The following is a 24633-nucleotide window of genomic DNA, read 5'->3' as shown; positions in this document are numbered from 1 at the left end:
GATACTTATCATTGGTCTGATTCCTATACTCACATGTTCTTTTTACTGTTTACTAATTAGTTATCACTACTTGATGTGAATCAGGGAAGACTGATATTGTGGCGATTAAGTTCCTCGGACATAAAATCTCACCGATGCAATCTGTTTGACTGGCATTTTAGAAGTTGATGACTAAGAAGAAGGCTTTAATACTTTATGGGTAACAGTTTCCTTATCACGTTATGACGTGACGTTTCGGCATGAAGTCTTGTACTGCCAAAAAAGAATGAAGCATCACAGCACAGTACCGACTTATGTATACTGAAAGGCAAAAGTAAGTATGATCTCCATATTTGTTTATATAAATGTTTACAACACATATTTGATATTCTTTATAATACACTTAAGCCAAACAGGGCCCTGGCGGTAGTTTTTGTTTTGCTTGCGTTTTCCGTGCTTTCAAGAAGTCCGTGGAAACAGGCATAAAACGTGCCCTTTAACAAGTGCGGCTGTAAACCTCGAATCATTGTCACCCAAATCGTTGTTTAGACGTCGGCGGGTCAGAAAAATATTTGAGTGCATTTCTCTCTGTCACGACTAACTAAAGTGAAAGATGGCGAGCCATTGGAATGCCATGAAACCGGAACACTTAGGCGCAGTGTTGCACAGCTTTTAACGTGCACAGAAATACCATATGCAGCTTATGGAGGCGTTATCATACAGTCTCGTTGCATACAGTCTCCGAAGTGGCTGTGCACCTTTATCCACGTCATGCAACGGTCGTTGGATTCGAACCTCCGACCTGCGCCAAAGATTCCAACCAGCCACACTGACAGCTGGTACAGTTCCTGGTGTCATTAGGATATCACCAGGGACCATTCTCCTACATGTGGCTGCACTCGCCATACGTACTAGACATCGTTCTAGAGGACAGTTGTTGACATTACTTCACCAACATCTACGACTGCACTGGTGCAAGCATCTGCGTTTGAGAGAACGTGTGTGGAGACATGTTCTCTTCGCTGAGTTATTCATATTGCACCGAGGTAATGCTAAATCCCCAGGTCTATTCCCTGTCGAACATGTCAATATGGACGAGAAAATGGAGAGGAGATTGAGACGTTGGCTAAACGCCAGTCACGCTCCAGGAACTCCGCCAGGTGCGTCCACAGATATGGAATGCCATTCCACAAGACTTCTTTAGACGTTTTATTGGCAGGTGTCAAAACATGCATCAATGCTCAAGGTAGACATGCACGTTATCAACTGTGTGAATTTCATTTTGACCGTTCTCTCACTATGGCCTGATTAGCTAGTGCACGTCAGAAACGTTTAAAATGTGGCTTTTGTAATGCCACTGAGGAATGATTTCCTTGCAATATCAAAGAAATTTCATTACAAAAATATGATTTATTAATTCACATAATATTATTATCTAATTTCAACTCAATCACAATAATTTTTGCCTTTGATCCTTTGAGTATACATGTCACATGGATTACTTTAGACAACATGAGTGATGCATAAAAGGGATAAGCACCAAGAACAATATATGCTAGTAATAATACAGTAGCACCACGCCCTTCTTATGCCTTAGCACTACCACATGCACAAACTAAGAGCACACGCAAAGTACTTCCGTGTATTCTGCCGTCACAGGGGCATGGTGGGCGAGCTGGCTAAGGCGCCAGGCTAGTGATCCAGCGAGGTTTCGGTTTCGGGATCGAGCCCACCTGTGACCGGGTGTAAAAACCTTGGAGTCGACTTTGTGTGCAGACTCTTTCAGTGTTGTCACAGCCCCTAGTGTACATTACACAACCCTGTACACTTAAAAGAACCCACGAATCCGTTGGTATATGACCAGATGGTGGCCACATGAACACGTGCATACACCTAGTTGCAGGTACAGCAACGTGCAGTAAACTTGGACAAAGTGCCGTGACTATGTGTCCCAGTCCACCCAGCTGTCAATTGGGTACCTCGTTAGGATGAGAGAGCCACAATAAACTCGGTGCGGCTAGTGGCAGCAAGAGTTGTATACTCCCTAGGGAGTTGAGATTGAAATACGATGTGCTGTTGAGATTGACATCCGGTGATCGAGGGAAAAATACAGTAGCATCACAGTAGGATATGTGTGCTATATAAATATCCAATCTATCTATCTACATATTTACAGAACGTATATATATATTGCTCTGCCGTGACTGGTTTACAGAGCGTATATATGTTGCACTACCGTGACAGGTTTACAGAACATTTATATGTTGCACTGCCGTGACAGATTAATTAAGAGTTGAATGTTCGCTGTTTACATCATGACCATGATGAGAGCAGGAAGGACACGAGAACACTGGAAATGTACAGTGAGCACTAGAAAGTGTACGACAGTGGGCGACTTTGGGAGTATCGTCAGTGAACACAGTCAGCAGCCAACAGCCAACAGATGTACACAATACGAAGTTCCTAGACTACTTGGAGAACGGAGACCACAAGGAAACCACAGCAATAAGACCAGCTCTCTGAAGCAGAGTGAAGAACATACACGATCCATTACTGTTTACACATCCCTCAGCAGGGAATTTTACTTACTTCGCAGCATATTGAGACGTCCACAAACGGTGATGGCATAAAATTTCCTGGAACCTGGACCTTGTTGGCACCAGGGCCTTGGGTGGTGAGCTATTCCTCCATAATACGGAGTGGTCATTCCTTGTGAATTAGAAGGAAAGGTCGTTCCGCGTTTGGTATAGTGAGTGGTTATTCTGCGTGTTGTATTGTGAATGGTTATTCCATGTGTGGTATAGTGAGTGGTTATTTCATGTGTGGTATAGCGAGGGGTTATTCCATGTTAATTACAGAGTGTGGTCATTGTTGCTGGTGTTCAATGATTTGTGATGCTAAACACAACGTGATGCCTTGCTGAAAGACAGCACAAGAGCTGCTCCACACTGATCAATGGCTTGGCGTTGTAAGATGTAGGTTGCCCTCTATCTCAATGTATTTGACGCCGATGTGTAGTTACAGTGTCCAAGTGCTCTCAGCTCCAGTGTGGAGCATCCACGTGATGTTTTGGAGCCTACTCCATAAGTACACACGGTGGGTAAATTACAGAATGCAACATTCGGAAATAACCTACAGTGAAGCTGAGTTATTTTCCATGGAGAATTATATCTGTTGCTTCTTTCATATTCTGCCTGTTTTAGATTTGTCAAAACCTGATTACTATAAAACCTGATATATATGAATCCTACACTTACCCCTTCTTTCGTTGATCGACGGCCTGCCAATCTGCTTTTGAACGTCGTTTCAGTTTACAGTATATGATACATCCATTTGGAAAATTCAGAAAAAATTGTCCTAAGTAATTCAGTGGCATATTCAAATCGCTTTCCAAGAAGTTCATCTGTCTTGCATTATTGATGGTGGTAGATAGCAGTAGACCCACGCGCTCACAATGCCAGCAGAGGGTCATCCTAGTGGTCCCTAGCTGTCATTCAGATACTCACTTTGCACGTCTCGTTTGGAAACATACGAAGAGATCTACGTACATTAGAGTTTCTTGCAAGAGAATGTATTTACCACCCCACCCCACCCCGCCTACTTACAACCTTCCATTGTGTCGCGCAACGCTGTTACATCAACAGCTACAACCACCTTCTACCACCACGTTGGATTCTAACTCGCTAAGCTCTGTGTCCAAAATGACTGTCAATCTGCTGATACGTGATAGGTGAAGTATGCATGTGACACCACCACTTACTCGACATCAAAGTAGCGACCCCTCCCGATCCCTCATCCCCCAATAAGCCATAGCCCCGAACTCATCTATCTGGCAGCCCCCTTGGCTCCAACGTGCAGGCGACAATCGCGCTAATCACCCCCGGATATGCAGGGCACAACTACACAACAAACACAGCACAACATGGTGTGTTCATGACAAACCCATATCTTGTCAACATCAAAGCTGCGCGGTGCCATGTGCCTCACTGACGCAGCACACTCCAGAGCTGGCTACCCCGCTTGCCAGCAAACAGTTACATTCGACTCCCACCAGATACCTCTCACACATAGTGGCGGTTGCTTTGATCTTGCTCACTTTGACACTTCACACCCTGACACCCTCCCCAATGTCTTCCAATCCCCTCCCCAACACATCCAATAACCACCCCATGTCTTCCAGTCCCCTTCCCCATCTCTTCCAGTCTCCTCCCAAACTCATCCAATGTCCTCCCCATCTCTTCCAATATCCTAACCATCTCGTCCACCTTACCCCCAGTTCCCCTAATCCCCACCCCATGTCTTCCATTCACCTCACCATCTCTTCCAATCCCCTCTTTCAGTTCCCTCCCAAACTCATCCATACCCCTCCCCATTTCCTCCAATCCCCTCCCCATGTCTTTAGGTCCCCTCTCCATATCTTCCAATCTGCTCCCAATGTCTTCCAATCTGCTCCCAATGTCTTCCAATCTGCTCCCAATGGCTTCCGATCCCCTCCCCATCCCTTCTAGTCCCCCACCCCCATCTCTTCCAGTCCCCTACCCAACTCATCCAAACCCCACACCATGTCCTCCAGTCCCCCCCCCCCCAACCCTCTCACTCCTCTTTATTAACCGTGTCCCACTAGGCAGCCCTCCTTGTTAACCGCGTCCCACTAGATAGTCCTGCTTGTTAACTGTGTCCCACTAGACACTCCTTGTTAACCGTGTCCCACTAGGCAGTCCTTGTTAACCGTGTCCCACTAGACAGTCCTTGTTAACTGTGTCCCACTAGACACTCCTTGTTAACCGTGTCCCACTAGACACTCCTTGTTAACCGTGTCCCACTAGACACTCCTTGTTAACCGTGTCCCTCTAGACTCTAGTATATGTGTGTGTGTGTACATGTAATTGTGAGTACATGTGATTATATATGTGTGTACAGCGTAGTGTCAAGGTTAGTAAGCGTTGTCATGGTTAGGCGGGATGGTTAGTACGTATTGTCTTGTGAGTGTGAGGCTATAAGCAATAGCCATTATGGCGAGGCTGCGGAAATGTTGTGATGACTGGTCTTAGCGGCTATTCCCTTCTCTAGAACATGCGAAATGTTGCTGTGCACTCCTGAATTCTTATTGGTTTTGCTACCGGATTGATTACACTTCAGTCTGGAATTTATCCTGCTTTGCAAGAAATGTCATTTTAAAAATGTTTCTCGAGCTTCTTATTTGAAAGAATGCTGTTCCATGCATGTAATCTGATCTCTCTCGTTTCTTGTGTTCCCTTATACAAGAAACAAAGACCCACAATGGTGTTGAAGTGTTCTAAAATACAGATTATATATTTGTCCACGTGGCACAACTATACAACGCACATTATCCCCCCACCCCACCCCAAGTGTTACAAATGTATCACACTCACTGTCTCCAACTGTTACAGACATATCACACGCACTGTCCCCAACTGTCATAAATATATCACACGCACTGTCCCAAAGTGTTACAAATATATTACACGCACTGTCCCCAAGTGTTACATATGTATCACACTTACTGTCCCCAACTGTCACAAATATATCACACGCACTGTCCCAAAGTGTTACAAATATATTACACGCACTGTCCCCCAAGTGTTACATATATATCACACTTACTGTCCCAAAGTGTTTATATCACGCTCACTGTCCCCAAGTGTTACAAATATATCACACGCACTGTCCTCAAGTGTTACAGATATTTAACATGCACTGTGTTCAGTGCTGTAGAGCCACCGGTAAGTCGAGATGAACAGATTAACATGATTGAATATTCTAATCAGCAGTCGCGTGAAACGTGCATTCAGTTTTTGTTAGAATTACACCGCCTCAGGTGATATTTATGATGGCTCCTACACATATTATTGAGTTCATTCTACCACTGACATCTTCCAATTGTACTTGCATAGAGATGGCCAAAGTTTTGTTGTGAAACATGAACTGAGATAAGCTACGCGTTCACTTTAAATTCTGGCCATTGATGATGACTTTGACTTTTCGAAGGTTATGGTTTTGGGTAGGACGTACATGGTGATACATTAACCCTTAACATGCTGGGAGTATATGAATAGGTGTAACTGTGAGTGTGTGTGAGTGTGCGAGGACGTGTGAGTGTGAGTGTGAGTGTGCGCGTGTGAGTGTACGAGTACATGTGACTGTGCTAGTATGTGTTAGTGTTCGAGTACATGTGAGTATGCGAGTGTGTGTCAGAGAGTACATGTGAATGTCCGAGTTCGTGTGTGTGTGAGTGCTATTATGTGAGAGTATGTCTGAGTGTGCGAGTGCGCGTGAGTATATGTATGTGAGTACATGTAAGTGTGAGTATATGTGTGTGTGTACATGTAAGTGTGAGTACATGTGATTATATGTGTGTGTACATGTAAGTGTGAGTATATGTGTGTGTGTGTACATGTAATTGTGAGTACATGTGATTATATATGTGTGTACATGTAAGTGTGAGTACATGTGTATATGTGTGTGTACATGTAAGTGTGAGTATATGTGTGTGTACATCTAAGTGTGAGTACATGTGTATATGTGTGTGTACATGTAAGTGTGAGTACATGTGTATATGTGTGTGTACATGTAAGTGTGAGTATATGTGTATATGTGTGTGTACATGTAAGTGTGAGTACATGTGTATATGTGTGTGTACATGTAAGTGTGAGTACATGTGTATATGTGTGTGTACATGTAAGTGTGAGTACATGTGTATATGTGTGTGTACATGTAAGTGTGAGTACATGTGTATATGTGTGTGTACATGTAAGTGTGAGTACATGTGTATATGTGTGTGTACATGTAAGTGTGAGTACATGTGTATATGTGTGTGTGTACATGTAAGTGTGAGTATATGTGTGTGTACATGTAAAAAAAGTGTGAGTAGATGTGAGTATATATGTGTGTGTACATGTAAGTGTGTGTAAGTGTGTGTACATGTAAGTGTGAGTACACATGAGTATATGTGTGTGTCTACATGTAAGTGTGAGTATATGTAAGTGTGAGTATATGTGTGTGAGTACATGTGTGAGTATATGTAAGTGTGAGTATATGTGTGAGTACACTTAAGTGTGAGTATATATTGTGAGTACATTTAAGTGTGAGTAGATGTGAGTATATGTGTGTGAGTACATGTATGTGAGTACATGTGAGTACGTCTGTGTATGTGTTCGCCGATTCTGGCTTTCTGAAACTTTGTGAAACACTGCCATTGGTAGGTGCTTCCTATATCTATTTCATTCAGATATCTCATGTGACTGTTCAGCTGAAGATAACATTGACTAGTTATGTTTGCTTATATAAGACATATCCTCGCATACAACCGGCTGTTCCGGCCTGGGAAGTTTGGCTCGTAGATACCAAGTGTTAATGTCTTTCATGTTATAGTCTGGTGGTCATGGCCATAGCGTCCAGTACCTCGTTTACAAAGTACTAAAAGCATTGTTAAAGAAATGGGATAAAATATTGAACATAGTAAAGGTTGCTTAAACTAGTAAAGGAAACCCCGAGGCATCTGGCTCTAGCATATACAGTCCTGTGTTCTCGGGCCCAGCTCCACAGACTAGTTGTATTGATCAGCGGGCTGTTACCCGGTCGCTGTGTTTGTTAGGGTTCGAACGGGACATACACTGACAGTAGCTACTGCAAGAGAGCTGTCCCGTTAACCTCCATTATAACATTATAAGAACAGTGCCTCTGTTCCTGAAGACTTAATTGATTGTTGCCTGACTGAGATACAATCCCTCTTGTCCGAGAAATACGACCTTGATCTGGCACATGGAACCCGTATATTGGAAGTTAATATCCACAACAATTAGTGAAAAGGGGATAAGTTGTTGGAGTGACATGAAGCCCGGCGTGGTGCAGCCCCAGTTATAAGTAGGCACACTGATGTTATCAAGCCTTATGGCTCGGTCCTCTCTACTTTCTGCAGAAAAATGATCTGACTGCCTCTCGCTTCTCACAAAGTGCACCAGCCTTTTCTTTCATCACAAATTTTCCAACCATGACCTCATGAAAGATGAGGATGTAAGATGAATAAATGCTAAACCGAAGAAAGATTCCGCTTGCTGGTTGCGGTCAGACAAGCAGATCAGTAGACATGACACGGAGACAAGCATATGCTGTAGAAATGGATATCAGTACACGAGACGACATTATTTCAACACATATCATCTGGCAGGCTATGTTTAATAGGCATAACCCCTGGTGAATTGACACTCTAGTTTAGAAACAGTACTCAAAATATGCATTAGAAACACTAGTTCAGAACTAAAGAACACACAGATATGTAATCGCCACACTAGCTTAGAGATAAGGAACACCTGAAATATGCATTGGCCACTCTAGATTAGAGCGAAAGAACCCTCGAGGTATGCATTAGCCACAATAGATTAGAGCTAAAGAGCCTCGAGATCTGCATTCTGCACGCTGCTGTCAAAGGGACAGAAAATTATTAAATGATATCAATAAATTCATTGGCTTTGGACGCCCTGTACATGTTCAGGGTCGTGCCATGGATGGGCCTCATAGTCAAAGCCACAGGCATGGCGAAGACGGTAGTAAAACCAGCGAGCCATGCCATCATGTCTTTTCAGATATGTTCTACGTGTCAAGGGAGGGCATTTTCTGACAAGGTGTTGGGCAGTCTCTGCAAAGTCATTACACAGTCGACGTTGCGAGTGGGAAGTGAATGGTCTTGAGCAGCAAAAGGGAAGCCCCCAGTTTTACATTTGAGACCAGCCGACTTCATCCAGGTGAACGAGTCGGTTGGATTGCTAGTCTGTTCCAAACACTACATGTACACACGATGCAATGGCTTCTCAGACAGCTTCTCCACAAAGGACCGACTCTCAGCAGACTTGGTGAAGGACTTCACCTGGTTTACTCCCATCTTTGTACCGCCAAGCGGTACACCATCAACAACCACATCAACCTCAAATTTCAGACTGTGTCCAACATAATTGGCACGCTCAAAATAGCTGTGGAATAACTTGCTTTCATCGCGAGTCTTGACATGCGTCACCAGAGGATCATCCGATAAATAAGCAGGTGCACAAATACACAATAAAATTCCATCACGAAGTGCCTCCACAGTAATCACACCCCGACCTCCTGAATTGATTGGTGTATATAAACGATTATGAGAGGAACGACGGTGGTGAACTTTGTTATCAGACATGATCCTTTTGGTCAGGCGGTAAAGACTCTGGATGTCTTCTTTGGTTCAATCAACTACTCCTACGGAATAGGAAAGGACTGACACAGCAAAAGTATTGGTGGCCTTGACCTTGTTTCGAGCATTTAGCTCTGAACTCTGGATTGTCTTTAAATGGGATTTATACTCTGCCCGAAGTTTACCTTGAATCTCCGGAATCTATTCCAATCAGAAGGGGAATATTTCGGAGGGATTCCATCAGGCCTTTGCTTTGTCTTTAAATCCTTTGGTTTTTCTGCTCAATAGGGAGGAGGGTTATCATCCCGGACCTCCTCAGCACAGATCCCCAACACCTCTTATTCATCTCCTCTACATGGATGAGCTCCTTGCCAAAGGAGATGCCAATCTGAAAGAACAGATGGTATCTGGCTGGGCGTGTGGCAGATGGATGGTATCTGACTGGGCGTGTGGCAGAAGGTATCTGACTGGGCGTGTGTTAGATGTGAATGATAACGTAAACACGGATGTTGTTGGCGGTGGTGACAAGGGAACTGTGAATGACAAGGTAAGCACGGATGTTGTTGGTGGTGACAAGGTAAACACGAATGTTGTTGGTGGTGGTGATGAAGAGGGACCTGTGAATGACAAGGTGAACACGGAGGTTGTTGTTGGTGGTGGTGACAAGGTAACCACGAATGTAGTTGGTGGTGACAAGGTAAATACGAACGTTGTTTTTGGTGGTGAGGAGGGAACTGTGAATGACAAGGTAAACACGGATGTTGTTGTTGGTGGTGATGATGACAAGGTAAACAGGGATGGTGGTGGTGGTGACAAGGGAACAGTGAATGGCAAGGTAAACACGGATGTTGTTTTTGGTGGTGATGACAAGGTAAACGGGGATGGTGGTGGTGGTGACAAGGGAACAGTGAATGACAAGATAAACACGGATGTTCTTGTTGGTGGTGGTGATGATGATGACAATGTAAACACGAATGTTGTTGGTGGTGGTGACGAGGGAACTGTGAATGACAAGGTAAACACGGATGTTGTTGGTGGTGGTGGTGGTGACAAGGGAACTGAACGATGATAAGATAGCACGGATGTTGTTGACGGGGGGATGGACGTTGCCTGTTGTTAATGAAGGGATATTCGGAATCTGCGATTTGGAGTGTGAAACTTGTAACTGTAGAGAACCCCGTAGCCTCTTGACAAACACTCATCTTGTGTTTTCTCAATGAAGCCGCGACTTCTATTACACGTAACCTGATGCCCGCTGCTTCGTCTCGTTCTGCAAACGTCCAAATATCAGTAAGTAAAGAGACCCTGACTGTTCTCATCTTCATGGTCTCCATTTGGAATGTACCTTGTCCACCGCCATATGAACGTGGATTTGTTTTGGGGGCATTTAGAGTAGTAAGGGAAGACAACCATGTGGATGTTCAGACCTAATTCCTATTGCACTGTGCACATACTTCTTCACTCTGGTATATGTGCCTCTCCCTCCATATTCTGTTCATCACTTATTTAATAGCACCGAAACATAGGTCTCAACACATTGTACACTTTATTCAATCATAAAGTTTTAATTTTCCAAATGAATCTTATCATTTTGCATAAACTATTAGCATGTCTGCCTAACTGAATAGTTTCATGACAACTGTCAGTCCTCTGAAACTACCTCCCATCTAAAGGCATTTAATCCTGAAATATGTGTACTACACCAGGCTAGCAGGCCTGGCTAAACACTACATGCACTGCTACACTGAAGTACGCGTTGACCGCCAGGACGTGCGACCGCTTTGGTCCATGTCAGAGTGCAGCTGTCAAGTGGTAGAGCGGGGAGTGGCGGCCGGCGCCATGCAACTATGATAGTTAGAGACCCTAGAAACTCGCAAATACTAGTTGTTGTATAATGATGGCATTCAACTCAGAATGGCTTGTCATTATTAGATTGAATTACCTTGATTAAATGTTCACAAATGATCATCAGCTCAACGATTATGGCTCAGCAAATTACTCTTATCTTTAATATATCGTAAATGTACATAATTTCACTTTCCGGTTTTCAAATACAAATCACATTTATCGCTGCTTGAAAGGTATGTGAGGTATCTACTCAGCTTGGCTGTCGCGAAGCACTGGTGTTTGTAGACTTTCCCTAAGTATGAAATGTCTGGGCTTGTAGGTTATCACTGGATCATGAATTAGCTTGTTAGGTACCTCTGTATCATGTCTGTTCTTGTAGATAATCTCTGTGTCATGCCTGGGATTGTTAGGTACCTCTGTATCATGTCTGTTCTTGTAGATAATCTCTGTGTCATGCCTGGGATTGTTAGGTACCTCTGTGTCATGTTAAGACGTTTCATGTTTAGGTTTGTAATTCATCTCTATCATGTTTAAAGGCTTTTAAGGATATCCGCCATACAGCTGGAACATTGCTGACTGCTGCGTAAAACTAAACTTATAAAGATGTCTCTGTTCAGGTTTTCACGGATATATATGTATGTTTAGGCTTTTAACGGATCTGTCCGTGTTATGTTAAGCTGTCAATGGAGCTCTGTGTGATCTTTAGGCTTAATAGGTCTCTCACGTTAAAAAATGTAACCCATCATCTCTCATGTTTAGACTTGGTGTTGAGCTTTGTGTCATGCGATGGCGTGTCAACGAATATTGTGCTATGTTAGGATACTCACGGAGAGCTAGTTGCAGATCTCTGTGTCTTGTGAAGGCTAGTTACACGTCTTTGCATCGTGTGACGGCTAGTTACAGATCCGTTCGTTGTGTGGCGGCTAGTTACAGATCTCTGTGTTATGCCATGGATAGTTGCAGATTTCTGTGTTGTGTCATAGCCGGTTACAGATGTCTGCGTCGTGTGACGGCTAGTTACAGATCTGTTCGTTGTGTGACGACTAGTTACAGATCTGTTCGTTGTGTCACAGCTAGTTACAGATACCTGTGTTATGCCATGGATAGTTACAGATTTTTGTGTCGTGACATAGCCGGTTACAGATGTCTGCGTGGTGTTGGTTCTAGTTACAGATCTGTTCGTTCTGTGGCGGCTAGTTACAGATATGTTCGTTGTGTGGCGGCTAGTTACAGATATGTTCGTTGTGTGGCGGCTAGTTACAGATATGTTCGTTGTGTGGCGGCTAGTTACAGATATGTTCGTTCTGTGGCGGCTAGTTATAGATCTGTGCGTCTCTGTATCATGTGAGAGCTTTTTACAGATCTGTGTGTGCACACGCACACGCATATACACACAAGCACCCATGCATGCCATACGCTCTGTATCCTTTTACACCCAACAGGTGAGCAAGACTCGCTGTGAGAGCAACAGAGCTATCGCTTACCTTACGTGTAGCCCTTATACTGTTGTCTCTGTAGTGTTCCCTTACGTAGACAGACATTAACGCAGGACCGCCAGCCATACTCCCGCCGCGGCATGCCTGAAGTAGTGGTGCAGGCACGTTCTACGACATCTCGCCCCGTCTGTCTCTCTCTGTATATTGTAGTTCTAACTAGTCAGTAAAAGAATGCATCATAAACTCCCATTGACGATGCATGAAGTGCTGTGGGGAAGTGAGCAAACCCTGACCTAGCCGTGATTCACTCGGTCATTTTCTAAGTCAGCTGCTGAAAACCTTCACAAACAACGCATTATACATCCTACCCGCAACATACCCCGTATTGTACATCCTACCTGCAACGTACACAGTATTGTACATCCTACCTGCAACATACATCGTATTGTACATCCTATCTGCAACATACCCCGTATTGTACATCCTACCTGCAACATACCCCGTATTGTACATCCTACCTGCAACATACCCCGTATTGTACATCATACCTGCAACATACCCCGTATTGTACATCCTACCTGCAACATACCCCGTATTGTACATCCTACCTGCAACGTACCCCGTATTGTACATTCTACCTGCAACGTACCCCGTATTGTACATCCTACCTGCAACGTACCCCGTATTGTACATCCTACCTGCAACGTACCCCGTATTGTACATCCTACCTGCAACGTACCCCGCATTGTACATCCTACCTGCAACGTACCCCGCATTGTACATCCTACCTGCAACATACCCCGGATTGTACATCCTACCTGCAACATACCCCGTATTGTACATCCTACCTGCAACATACCCCGTATTGTACATCCTACCTGCAACGTACCCCGTATTGTACATCCTACCTGCAACGTACCCCGTATTGTACATCCTACCTGCAACATACCCCGTATTGTACATCCTACCTGCAACATACCCCGTATTGTACATCCTACCTGCAACGTACCCCGTATTGTACATCCTACCTGCAACGTACCCCGTATTGTACATCCAACCTGCAACGTACCCCGTATTGTACATCCTACCTGCAACGTACCCCGTATTGTACATCCTACCTGCAACGTACACAGTATTGTACATCCTACCTGCAACATACCCCGTATTGTACATCCTACCTGCAACATACCCCGTATTGTACATCCTACCTGCAACATACCCCGTATTGTACATCATACCTACAACCTACCACTCTTATGACTGTGTTACACATGGACGCTAACCAGTCTTATCACTGTTAAACAAGGTGAGCAATCACTCTTATCACTGTTACAACGTACCACTCTCATCTCTGTGTTGCGAGAGGACATCAACCACTCTCATCACTGTGTTGCGAGAGGACATCAACCACTTTCATCACAATACCATGTAGCAGTGTTATGTTGTCTAACAACACCATGTAACAGAGTTGTGCTGTCTGACAACAGCATGTAACAGTGTTATGCTGTCTGACAACACATGTAACAGTGTTATGCTGTCTGACAACCCCATGCAACAGTGTCATGCTGGCTGACAACATCATGTAACTTGTTACGCTGTATCCTGAGTGTCTTTATCTTAGAACAAATGCCAAGTGTAATATCGTATCAGAACACCGGTCAGGTAATGTCCCGCACCACTGCTAAGTTCATCCTCTGGGTCTCCACCTTTCTGCTGCTGCCAGACTTGGTCTTCTTACCATTGACTCTCTCCTTAAATTTTGACTGACGCTTCTACCAGTCCTTCCTTCAACTGGAACCTCCTGACATACCGCTCCATCAGTTTCCACCTGTCACACTAAAAACATATTGTCCATACTAAAAAACCCAACTTTCTGAGTGGCTACTGTTCCACATTTTGTTGACTAACACAGCAGTGAACTGTCCTCAGTTTCTTTCTGGTCAACTCTCTTTCAACATTGCCTGCTCAATCAAAGGTTGTGGCTCAGTGGACTGTGTGATTGCAGACAGCACCCTGCTGCTGACAACGGAGTAGTCAAAGACACCATCCAATCGCAGCATCAAGGTGAAATAAAGCCTGACGGATATGTATGTATCATACGAAAGCAAGAATGTGAGACCTAGCGATACTCTGTGCACTTGAACTTGCACAACATGTTGCCGACGAGGGTTGGATCCAAGTGGCATCGTATCTGTGACATGGATTCCTGTCAAATCCCAGCTGTGGGTAACCAGTCAATAATGGCAATCTGTACTCTGTATACATTTTGTACACGCCACACACCCGATTATGCATCACTAAACGCTAGGATCGAATATATACAAATAATTGTTACGAATACGTCATTCTAACAATACACTTTCTGATCGGCAGGTTTAATCAAATAAAGATTTTAAATGTCCCTCATTTAGTGTGGTCATCCTTTCTCGTGGCCATCTCAAGTTATATCCGTAAAGGTATCTCCCCCTGATGTGCGTTCGGAAGCAACATTTTTGCTCCGACACACACGAATACATATGCTTACCTGTTCTCATTAAATTCTCTAAATTGTGGAGGTTGATACATTCTATTCTCTTTAAGGTGGTACATCTTAGGCAGCACATTTTGCCAGTTGCCTCACGGATATCTAGATGGCATTGAAAAACTAGCCCTGTTCACTGCCATACGGTGGGATCGCCACCTCCATCGGCGACGCAAAGTGGTTTGTTTTTCTAGAGATGTACAACAGACTGTACTCCCAAACACACGACAGTCAACTGTCAACAGTGGAAGTGCGAGGCAGTTCTGGAAGTCGAAGTCATATCATGCTGCAGTATACTCCTCATATCATGCTGCAGTATATTCCTCACATCACCATGGTACAGTATACTCCTCATATCATCATGGTGCAGTATACTCCTCATATCACCATGGTGCAGTATACTCCTCATATCACCATGGTGCAGTATACTCCTCATATCATCATGGTGCAGTATACTCCTCATATCATGGTGCAGCATACTCCTCATATCATGCTGCAGTATACTCAACATATCACCATGGTGCAGTATACTCCACATATCACCATGGTGCAGTATACTCCACATATCACCATGGTGCAGTATACTCCACATATCACCATGGTGCAGTATACTCCTCATATCATGGTGCAGTATACTCCTCATATCATGCTGCAGTATACTACTCATATCACCATGGTGCAGTATACTCAATATCATCATGGTGCAGTATACTCCTCATATCACCATGGTGCAGTATACTCCTCATATCATGGTGCAGTATACTCCTCATATCATACTGCAGTATACTCCACATATCACCATGGTGCAGTATACTCCACATATCACCATGGTGCAGTATACTCAATATCATCATGGTGCAGTATACTACTCATATCACCATGGTGCAGTATACTCCACATGATCATGGTGCAGTATACTCCTCATATCATGGTGCAGTATACTCCACATATCACCATGGTACAGTATACTCCTCATATCATGCTGCAGTATACTCCACATGATCATGGTGCAGTATATTCCTCATATCACCATGGTGCAGTATACTCCTCATATCATGCTGCAGTATACTCCACATGATCATGGTGCAGTATACTCCTCATATCACCATGGTGCAGTATACTCCACATATCACCATGGTGCAGTATACTCCTCATATCACCATGGTGCAGTATATTCCTGATATGACCATGGTGCAGTATATTCCTCATATCACCATGGTGCAGTATACTCCACATATCACCATGGTGCAGTATACTCCACATATCATGCTGCAGTATACTCCACATGATCATGGTGCAGTATACTCCTCATATCACCATGGTGCAGTATACTCCACATGATCATGGTGCAGCATACTCCTCATATCACCATGGTGCAGTATATTCCTCATATCACCATGGTGCAGTATATTCCTCATATCACCATGGTGCAGTATACTCCACATATCACCATGGTACAGTATACTCCTCATATCACCATGGTGCAGTATATTCCTCATATCACCATGGTGCAGTATATTCCTCATATCACCATGGTGCAGTATACTCCACATATCACCATGGTGCAGTATGCTCCACATATCATGCTGCAGTATACTCCACATGATCATGGTGCAGTATACTCCTCATATCACCATGGTGCAGTATACTCCACATATCACCATGGTGCAGTATACTCCTCATATCACCATGGTGCAGTATTTTCGTCATATCACCATGGTGCAGTATATTCCTCATATCACCATGGTGTAGTATACTCCACGTATCACCATGGTGCAGTATACTCCACATATCATGCTGCAGTATACTCCACATGATCATGGTGCAGTATACTCCTCATATCACCATGGTGCAGTATACTCCACATATCACCATGGTGCAATATACTCCTCATATCACCATGGTGCAGTATATTCCTCATATCACCATGGTGTAGTATATTCCTCATAACACCATGGTGCAGTATACTCCTCATATCACCATGGTGCAGTATATTCCTCATATCACCATGGTGCAGTATATTCCTCACATCACCATGGTGCTGTATACTCCACATGATCATGGTGCAGTATACTCCTCATATCACCATGGTGCTGTATACTCCTCATATCATGCTGTAGTATACTCCTCATATCACCATGGTGCAGTATACTCCACATATCACCATGGTACAGTATACTCCTCATATCACCATGGTGCAGTATACTCCTCATATCACCATGGTGCAGTATATTCCTCATATCACCATGGTGCAGTATATTCCTCACATCACCATGGTGCTGTATACTCCTCATATCACCATGGTGCAGTATACTCCTCATATCACCATGGTGCAGTATGTTCCTCATATCACCATGGTGCAGTATATTCCTCATATCACCATGGTGCAGTATATTCCTCACATCACCATGGTGCTGTATACTCCTCATATCATCATGGTGCAGTATACTCCTCATATCATGCTGTAGTATACTCCTCATATCACCATGGTGCAGTATACTCCACATATCACCATGGTACAGTATACTCCTCATATCACCATGGTGCAGTATATTCCTCATATCACCATGGTGCAGTATATTCCTCACATCACCATGGTGCTGTATACTCCTCATATCACCATGGTGCTGTATACTCCACATATCATGCTGTAGTGTACTCCTCATATCACCATGGTGCAGTATACTCCACATTTCACCATGGTACAGTATACTCCTCATATCATCATGGTGCAGTATATTCCTCATATCACCATGGTGCAGTATATTCCTCATATCACCATGGTGCAGTATACTCCACATATCACCATGGTGCAGTGTACTCCACATGTCATGCTGCAGTATACTCCACATGATCATGGTGCAGTATGCTCCTCATATCACCATGGTGCAGTATACTCCACATATCACCATGGTACAGTATACTCCTCATATCACCATGGTGCAGTATATTCCTCATATCACCATGGTGCAGTATATTCCTCATATCACCATGGTGCAGTATACTCCACGTATCACCATGGTGCAGTATGCTCCTCATATCACCATGGTGCAGTATACTCCACGTATCACCATGGTGCAGTATGCTCCTCATATCACCATGGTGCAGTATACTCCACATGATCATGGTGCAGTATACTCCTCATATCACCATGGTGCAGTATACTCCACATATCACCATGGTACAGTATACTCCTCATATCATGCTGCAGTATACTCCACATGATCATGGTGCAGTATATTCCTCATATCACCATGGTGCAGGATACACCTGAACCAGTTGTGCAGTTTACTCCTCATATCATCATGCTGCAGTATACTCAATATCACCATGGTGCCTGGTGCTATGTCATATGTTCTTCGAGAGCACGAGAGCATTGTGAATGTGCATTGTCGTGAGGAGAATGTAATCCTGACTCCTGTCAGTCTCGTCTCACGAAGAATATATCCGACCTTAAATATATACCAGAATAACGAAACTCCCTTACTTAACCAAGACCAGGGTATCCGAGTGTCGGGGTTTCCTGTGAAGGCCAGCTGCCCCAACTTTATAAAGCGAGGTTTGTCTGCTTGATTGTTGATATAAACGTTTGTCAAGATGAACAAGCAAGGAGATTTCTCACTTTGCATAGGTCCTTTTCAGCATAACATCTTGTGTGTGTTGAGATAAGATCTTCTTTTGCTATGTGTGCAGATGGATTTACGAGACTTGACCTCTTAGTGCCTGTGAGACTTAACACATTAATGTTCAATCCGAGAGAGTGTTTGTCTGAAACAAAGCAGAGGCAACTACCAGACAGACTGTGAATGACATAATTCCAAACAAGTGTTGATTGAGAAGTTCCATCGCCAGCTACTGACTCAAGAATGTTAAAATAAGATTCTGACTCTGGTCATACGGAGACTATATAAAGTTTGATACTTGTGACATTGGTTGCACATTGACAAAATACGGTTTGATACTCGTGACACCCATCCCATTTTCTCATGTTTGCTGCCCTCTTGACATGGTCCTCCACCCTTCACACGTGTCCCTCCACCCACAACACATGTTCCTCCGCCAATCTTGACACGTTTCTTCACCTATCACACATGTCCCCCCACCCATTACACGTTTCTCAACCCATCGTGACACGTTTCTTCACCTATCACACATGATGCTCCCTCCATCTTGACACGATTTCTTACTCATCACCCATGTTTCCTCACCGATCACATGTGTTCCTCCACCCATCTTGACATGTTCCTCCACCATCACACATGTTCCATATTCTATCACACGTTGCTCCACCCATCTTGACACGTTTCTTCACCTATCACACTTGTTCCTCCACCCATCACACATGTTCCTCCACCCACAACCCATGTTCCACCCATCTTGACATATTCCTCTACCCATCACATATTTTCTCCTGTTTCCAGTGATCTGGACACCTTCTTCCACACAGCGCACCTGACCTGACTATGTTGTCTATTTCAGAGTCTGTTCAGGTCTCTGCGAGCGTCCAACTGCAAGGAGGACTGTAGCAGTGTGGCCACGCGTCCTGTGTGTGGCACGGATGGGAAAACCTACTTGTCAAGGTGTGAACTCAAAAAGGCAAAGAAGTGTGACGGCAGACGAGTCAAGGTCAGAAAAAAAGGACACTGTACCGGTAAGTTTATTGTCATAATTCACCAAAAGCCGACATGTTATGTTCGTGCTGGTGTGATGGAGGCAGGAGGGTCCGAAGGAATAGTTTCCTCTCTATTAACCAGAGGCCTCCATCTTCACAAAGATGCCGAAGGAACAATCATGGAGACTCTCTCTCTTTAAACAAAATACTGTTGAGGAATATATAAAATCTCATGAGGCATGTAACATGACTGCATAAATCATGATGAATATGTGCGTGCGTGCGTGCGTGTGCGTGCTCCTTATGTGTGTAAGTGTGTGTTATTTATGGAGGCACATGTGCGCAGAACACGTCACACCCTCCCACACCTGTACCTAAATTCCAACATGGCCACATGTTCTACAGACCAACACAGTATTTGAAAAGTAGACGTTGCAAGTCCTCAGTCACTTCGTCAAACACCTTTACAATACACTTTGTAGGTGAACATTCCACGCTGGCCCGTGTACCTGGCGTTCGGGATTGCTTCGCCTAGCGGCCACATACAAGTGACATAACTACACAGGTGTTCAAACTTTACCCGGCAGCCTTCTATTGTACGGTGTGCAGGTGTCCCCTCCAGACTCCAGTGTTAAGAGCTCTCCACTCACTCTCTCTCTCTCTTACAGTCTCTATTCCCGCTAGAGGGTGCTACACGTTCCTGCACGTGCGGCTCACCTGCGTGTAGACACACTGTGAGCTGTTCAGCACTGCGTGAATGTGCATGTTGTTGCTGTCGGTATGCAAGCATGTACGGCAGGAGTCGGTCGGTTATGTCTCAGTGTTGGAAAGACTCAATGTATAGTTTGTCACATCACTCAACGTCTCTGTATCCCAACATATTTAATCAAAACAAATATTTTATGTGACTTTATGCACACACCTTCAAATGCTGACACAGCTGACTACGGACTTTTACTGTTTACCCCTCAAGGCCTACCTTTCCTGTGTACCTCCCTTAAGGCCTACTCTACCTGTGTACCTCCCTCAAGGCCTACTCTTCCTGTGTACCTCCCTCAAGGCCTACTCTTCCTGTGTACCTCCCTCAAGGCCTACTCTTCCTGTGTACCTCCTTCAAGGCCTACTATTCCTGTGTACCTCCCTCAAGGCCTACCCTTCCTGTGTACCTCCCTCAAGGCCTACTCTACCCGTGTACCTCCCTCAAGGCCTAAGCTACTCTACCCGTGTACCTCCCTCAAGGACTAAGCTACTCGACCCGTGTACCTCCCTCAAGGCCTAAGCTACTCTACCTGTGTACCTCCCTCAAGGCCTAAGCTACTCTACCTGTGTACCTCCCTCAAGGCCTACACTTGCTGTGTACCTCCCTCAAGGCCTACTCTTCCTGTGTACCTCCCTCAAGGCCTACTCCTCCTGTGTACCTCCCTCAAGGCCTACACTTCCTGTGTACCTCCTTCAAGGCGTACTCTTCCTGTGTACCTCCCTCAAGGCCTACCCTTCCTGTGTACCTTCCTCAAGGCCTACTCTACCCGTGTACCTCCCTCAAGGCCTAAGCTACTCTACCCGTATACCTCCCTCAAGGCCTAAGCTACTCTACCCGTGTACCTCCCTCAAGGCCTAAGCTACTCTACCTGTGCTCCTCCCTCAAGGCCTACTCTTGCTGTGTACCTCCTTCAAGGCCTACTCTTCCTGTGTACCTCCCTTAAGGCCTACTCTACCTGTGTACCTTCCTCAAGGCCTACTCTTCCTGTGTACCTCCCTCAAGGCCTACTATTCCCGTGTACCTCAGTCAAGGCCTCCTGCTCTTCCTGTGTACCGCGTGACTAGTCCACAAACCCACTGGCTTGAAATCTACAGTCTATCAATAGTACTCTGACTCACATCAAAGCAGACAGCAACCTGCTGCTGAGTTTGACCACATTCCAAAAGGCCAATGGCCCGACCCTTTTCAGAAAGTGTCAAGACACGTCCCATTTTAAGCTGTGGTAACTAAACAATGGACGACTGTGATAAAACATCAATGCATATGTATTGACCTCCCCTTTCATTGACATTAAGTGGTTGAATGCAAAAACGAGTCATTTGTAACAACATGTATCGGACGTTTTAGAGCGTAATCATGACACTTCAACCGCCTGGCCGGTGTATTTTTCCAAACTGTTAACAAAGTTTGCAAACCATTCACTGGTATATAATTCAAACAAACGCCTAGTGCCCATGTTCCCCATCCAATCTCTTCCCACAGAGGTTACACAAGTCATATCTTCTTCCCACGTACCCTCTCTTCTAATACGGCCATGTTTCCTCGTAAAATCCCTTGGCGGCTAAAAATGACTACGCGAATTATCTCCCTCCTTTCTGTCTAATCAGAACACGTATTACATCACCATGCACTCAGATATATTCCCACCACGCACACAGATGTGTTCCCCACCAAGCACACAGATATGTTCCCCACCAAGCACACAGATATGTTCCCCACCACGCACACAGATATGTTCCCCACCACGCACACAGATCTGTTCCCCACCACGCACACATGTTTGGTCCACGTCATATACTCTCTCTGTCTGTCTGTTTCTCTGTCTGTCTGTCTGTGTTTAGTTCAGCTGAGTACCTAGCGACTGTCTGTTCTTTCAATGTTTCTACCCTGGCATATCCATTAAGGTCACCACGCTTTGTAGCCAGAAACAACAGGAAGCCCATGCTTACGACGTCATGCTTCTTGATTATCGTGAACATCCAAGTCAAGGTTAGTTTAACCGAGGTATGTTTTCGACTCAACGGAGGTTTTGTGAGGTGAGGTTAGGGCAGCTCTCCCAGTGTTGAGACACCGGTTGTTGACACCCCGATTCATGTGCTGTATCTGCTGCTCAGCCGAGTATAATTTATGTGCAACAAGGTATGATGGCAGTTAACTAACCAGTCTCAAGCCTACACACTCACAAAACACACGTACTCGTTTCTACACAAGCGTATGTAGTGTCATGAGGTTAGATTCCGGGCCGGGCGAGGTTAGCGTGCGATATGGACCATGTCACGCACGACCCCAGCCAATTCGAACAGCAAACATTACATATAATTATAATTATGAGATGAGTGGCCGAGCCACGTGTTCGCCACCTGTTTTCAGTCGGCAGATGGACTCCCCACATCCGTGGCACGTTATTATATCTTCCTGCTCATTGCTTTTTCGCTTTGGGCTTTACGTAGATCAGATAACTCCGCCATGCTTATCGGAACGACACTTGCTGCCTAAAACCTTACCCTCGACAAAGTGGGTAAATGCAGGAAATTTAGTTATCCTGTTAATCGCCTACTTGAAGTTTGTCAGTGATTATACCCATATGTTGTTTGTACGCTGGCCCTATATCATGGATAAAGCGAGAGTGACGTCACCTCTCCCCCTACTGCTTCCAACTACAGTATCGAGGTTTGGTTACAATCAGAGTATTGCTCCGTACCTGTGAAGACTCCCAGCCAATGTCACTGTGTTGCCGTGTATCGCGCCTCCAAACCCTTGTACAAACATACTGAACCAAACCCGATTAAAGTGCTATCTTTGCTTACATCCTTCGCTACTTGCTCGAAGACTGTCTGTGGCGGTGATAACAGCCTGTTCTCCTGACTCAACAAAGCCGGGAGGAGAGAGGTGACACCTGGGGGGGTTAGGAGGTAAACACCGCTTGTCGCCTTCCAGTTGTCCTTCGCTCACTGATCACTAGAAACTGTCACATGTCGATAGGCACATGGAGTGGAGTATTCAGAGCATACACAGCTAGTGTTGGCTTGGTGTGAGCATCCCTGGACTGACGTTAAGTACAGCCAGCAAAGGTGAAGACTGAAGAATATGCACAACTCGACATTGGCTTGGTATGAGCATCTCTGGACTGACGTTACCGTACAACCAGCAAAGGTGAAGACTGAAGAGTATGCACAACTCGACATTGGCTTGGTGTGAGCATCTCTGGACTGACGTTACCGTACAACCAGCAAAGATGAAGACTGAAGAGTATGTACAGCTCGACATTGGCTTAGTGTGAGCATCTCTGGACTGACGTCACAGTACAACCAGCAAAGGTGAAGACTGAAGAGTATGCACAGCTCGACATTGGCTTGGTATGAGCATCTCTGGACTGACGTTACATTACAACCAGCAAAGATGAAGACTGAAGAGTATGCACAGCTCGACATTGGCTTGGTGTGAGCATCTCTGGACTGATGTTACAGTACAACCAGCAAAGGTGAAGACTGAAGAGTATGCACAGCTCGACATTGGCTTGGTGTGAGCATCTCTGGACTGATGTTACAGTACAACCAGCAAAGGTGAAGACTGAAGAGTATGCACAGCTCGACATTGGCTTGGTGTGAGCATCTCTGGACTGATGTTACAGTACAACCAGCAAAGGTGAAGACTGAAGAGTATGCACAGCTCGACATTGGCTTGGTGTGAGCATCTCTGGACTGACGTTACCGTACAACCAGCAAAGGTGATGACTGAAGAGTATGCACAACTCGACATTGGCTTAGTGTGAGCATCTCTGGACTGACGTTACCGTACAACCAGCAAAGGTGAAGACTGAAGAGTATGCACAGCTCGACATTGGCTTGGTGTGAGCATCTCTGGACTGATGTTACAGTACAACCAGCAAAGATGAAGACTGAAGAATATGCACAACTCGACATTGGCTTGGTATGAGCATCTCTGGACTGATGTTACAGTACAACCAGCAAAGGTGAAGACTGAAGAGTATGCACAGCTCGACATTGGCTTGGTGTGAGCATCTCTGGACTGATGTTACAGTACAACCAGCAAAGGTGAAGACTGAAGAGTATGCACAGCTCGACATTGGCTTGGTGTGAGCATCTCTGGACTGACGTTACAGTACAACCAGCAAAGGTGAAGACTGAAGAATATGCACGGCTCGACATTGGCTTGGTGTGAGCATCTCTGGACTGACGTCACAGTACAACCAGCAAAGGTGAAGACTGAAGAGTATGCACAGCTCGACATTGGCTTAGTATGAGCATCTCTGGACTGACGTCACAGTACAACCAG

General features: G+C 44.8%; 1 protein-coding gene across 16 annotated transcripts in view; it reads left to right on the top strand.

Annotated features, from left to right (window-relative positions):
• The window catches only part of LOC137293454 (SPARC-related modular calcium-binding protein 1-like), a 61585-nt gene that overhangs the window by 6927 nt on the left and 30025 nt on the right, over positions 1–24633 (top strand). For all 16 annotated transcript variants that reach the window (XM_067824005.1, XM_067824003.1, XM_067823998.1 and 13 more), the window contains exon 2: positions 19445–19616. In XM_067824005.1, the coding sequence (XP_067680106.1) occupies positions 19445–19616 (172 nt within the window). The remainder of the gene's footprint in view (positions 1–19444; positions 19617–24633) is intronic.

The sequence above is a fragment of the Haliotis asinina genome, chromosome 8, assembly GCF_037392515.1.
Source record: "Haliotis asinina isolate JCU_RB_2024 chromosome 8, JCU_Hal_asi_v2, whole genome shotgun sequence".
NCBI lineage: Eukaryota > Metazoa > Mollusca > Gastropoda > Lepetellida > Haliotidae > Haliotis > Haliotis asinina.
The sequence above is the reverse complement of the archived record's forward strand: the minus strand, read 5'-3'. Positions and strand labels throughout refer to the sequence as shown.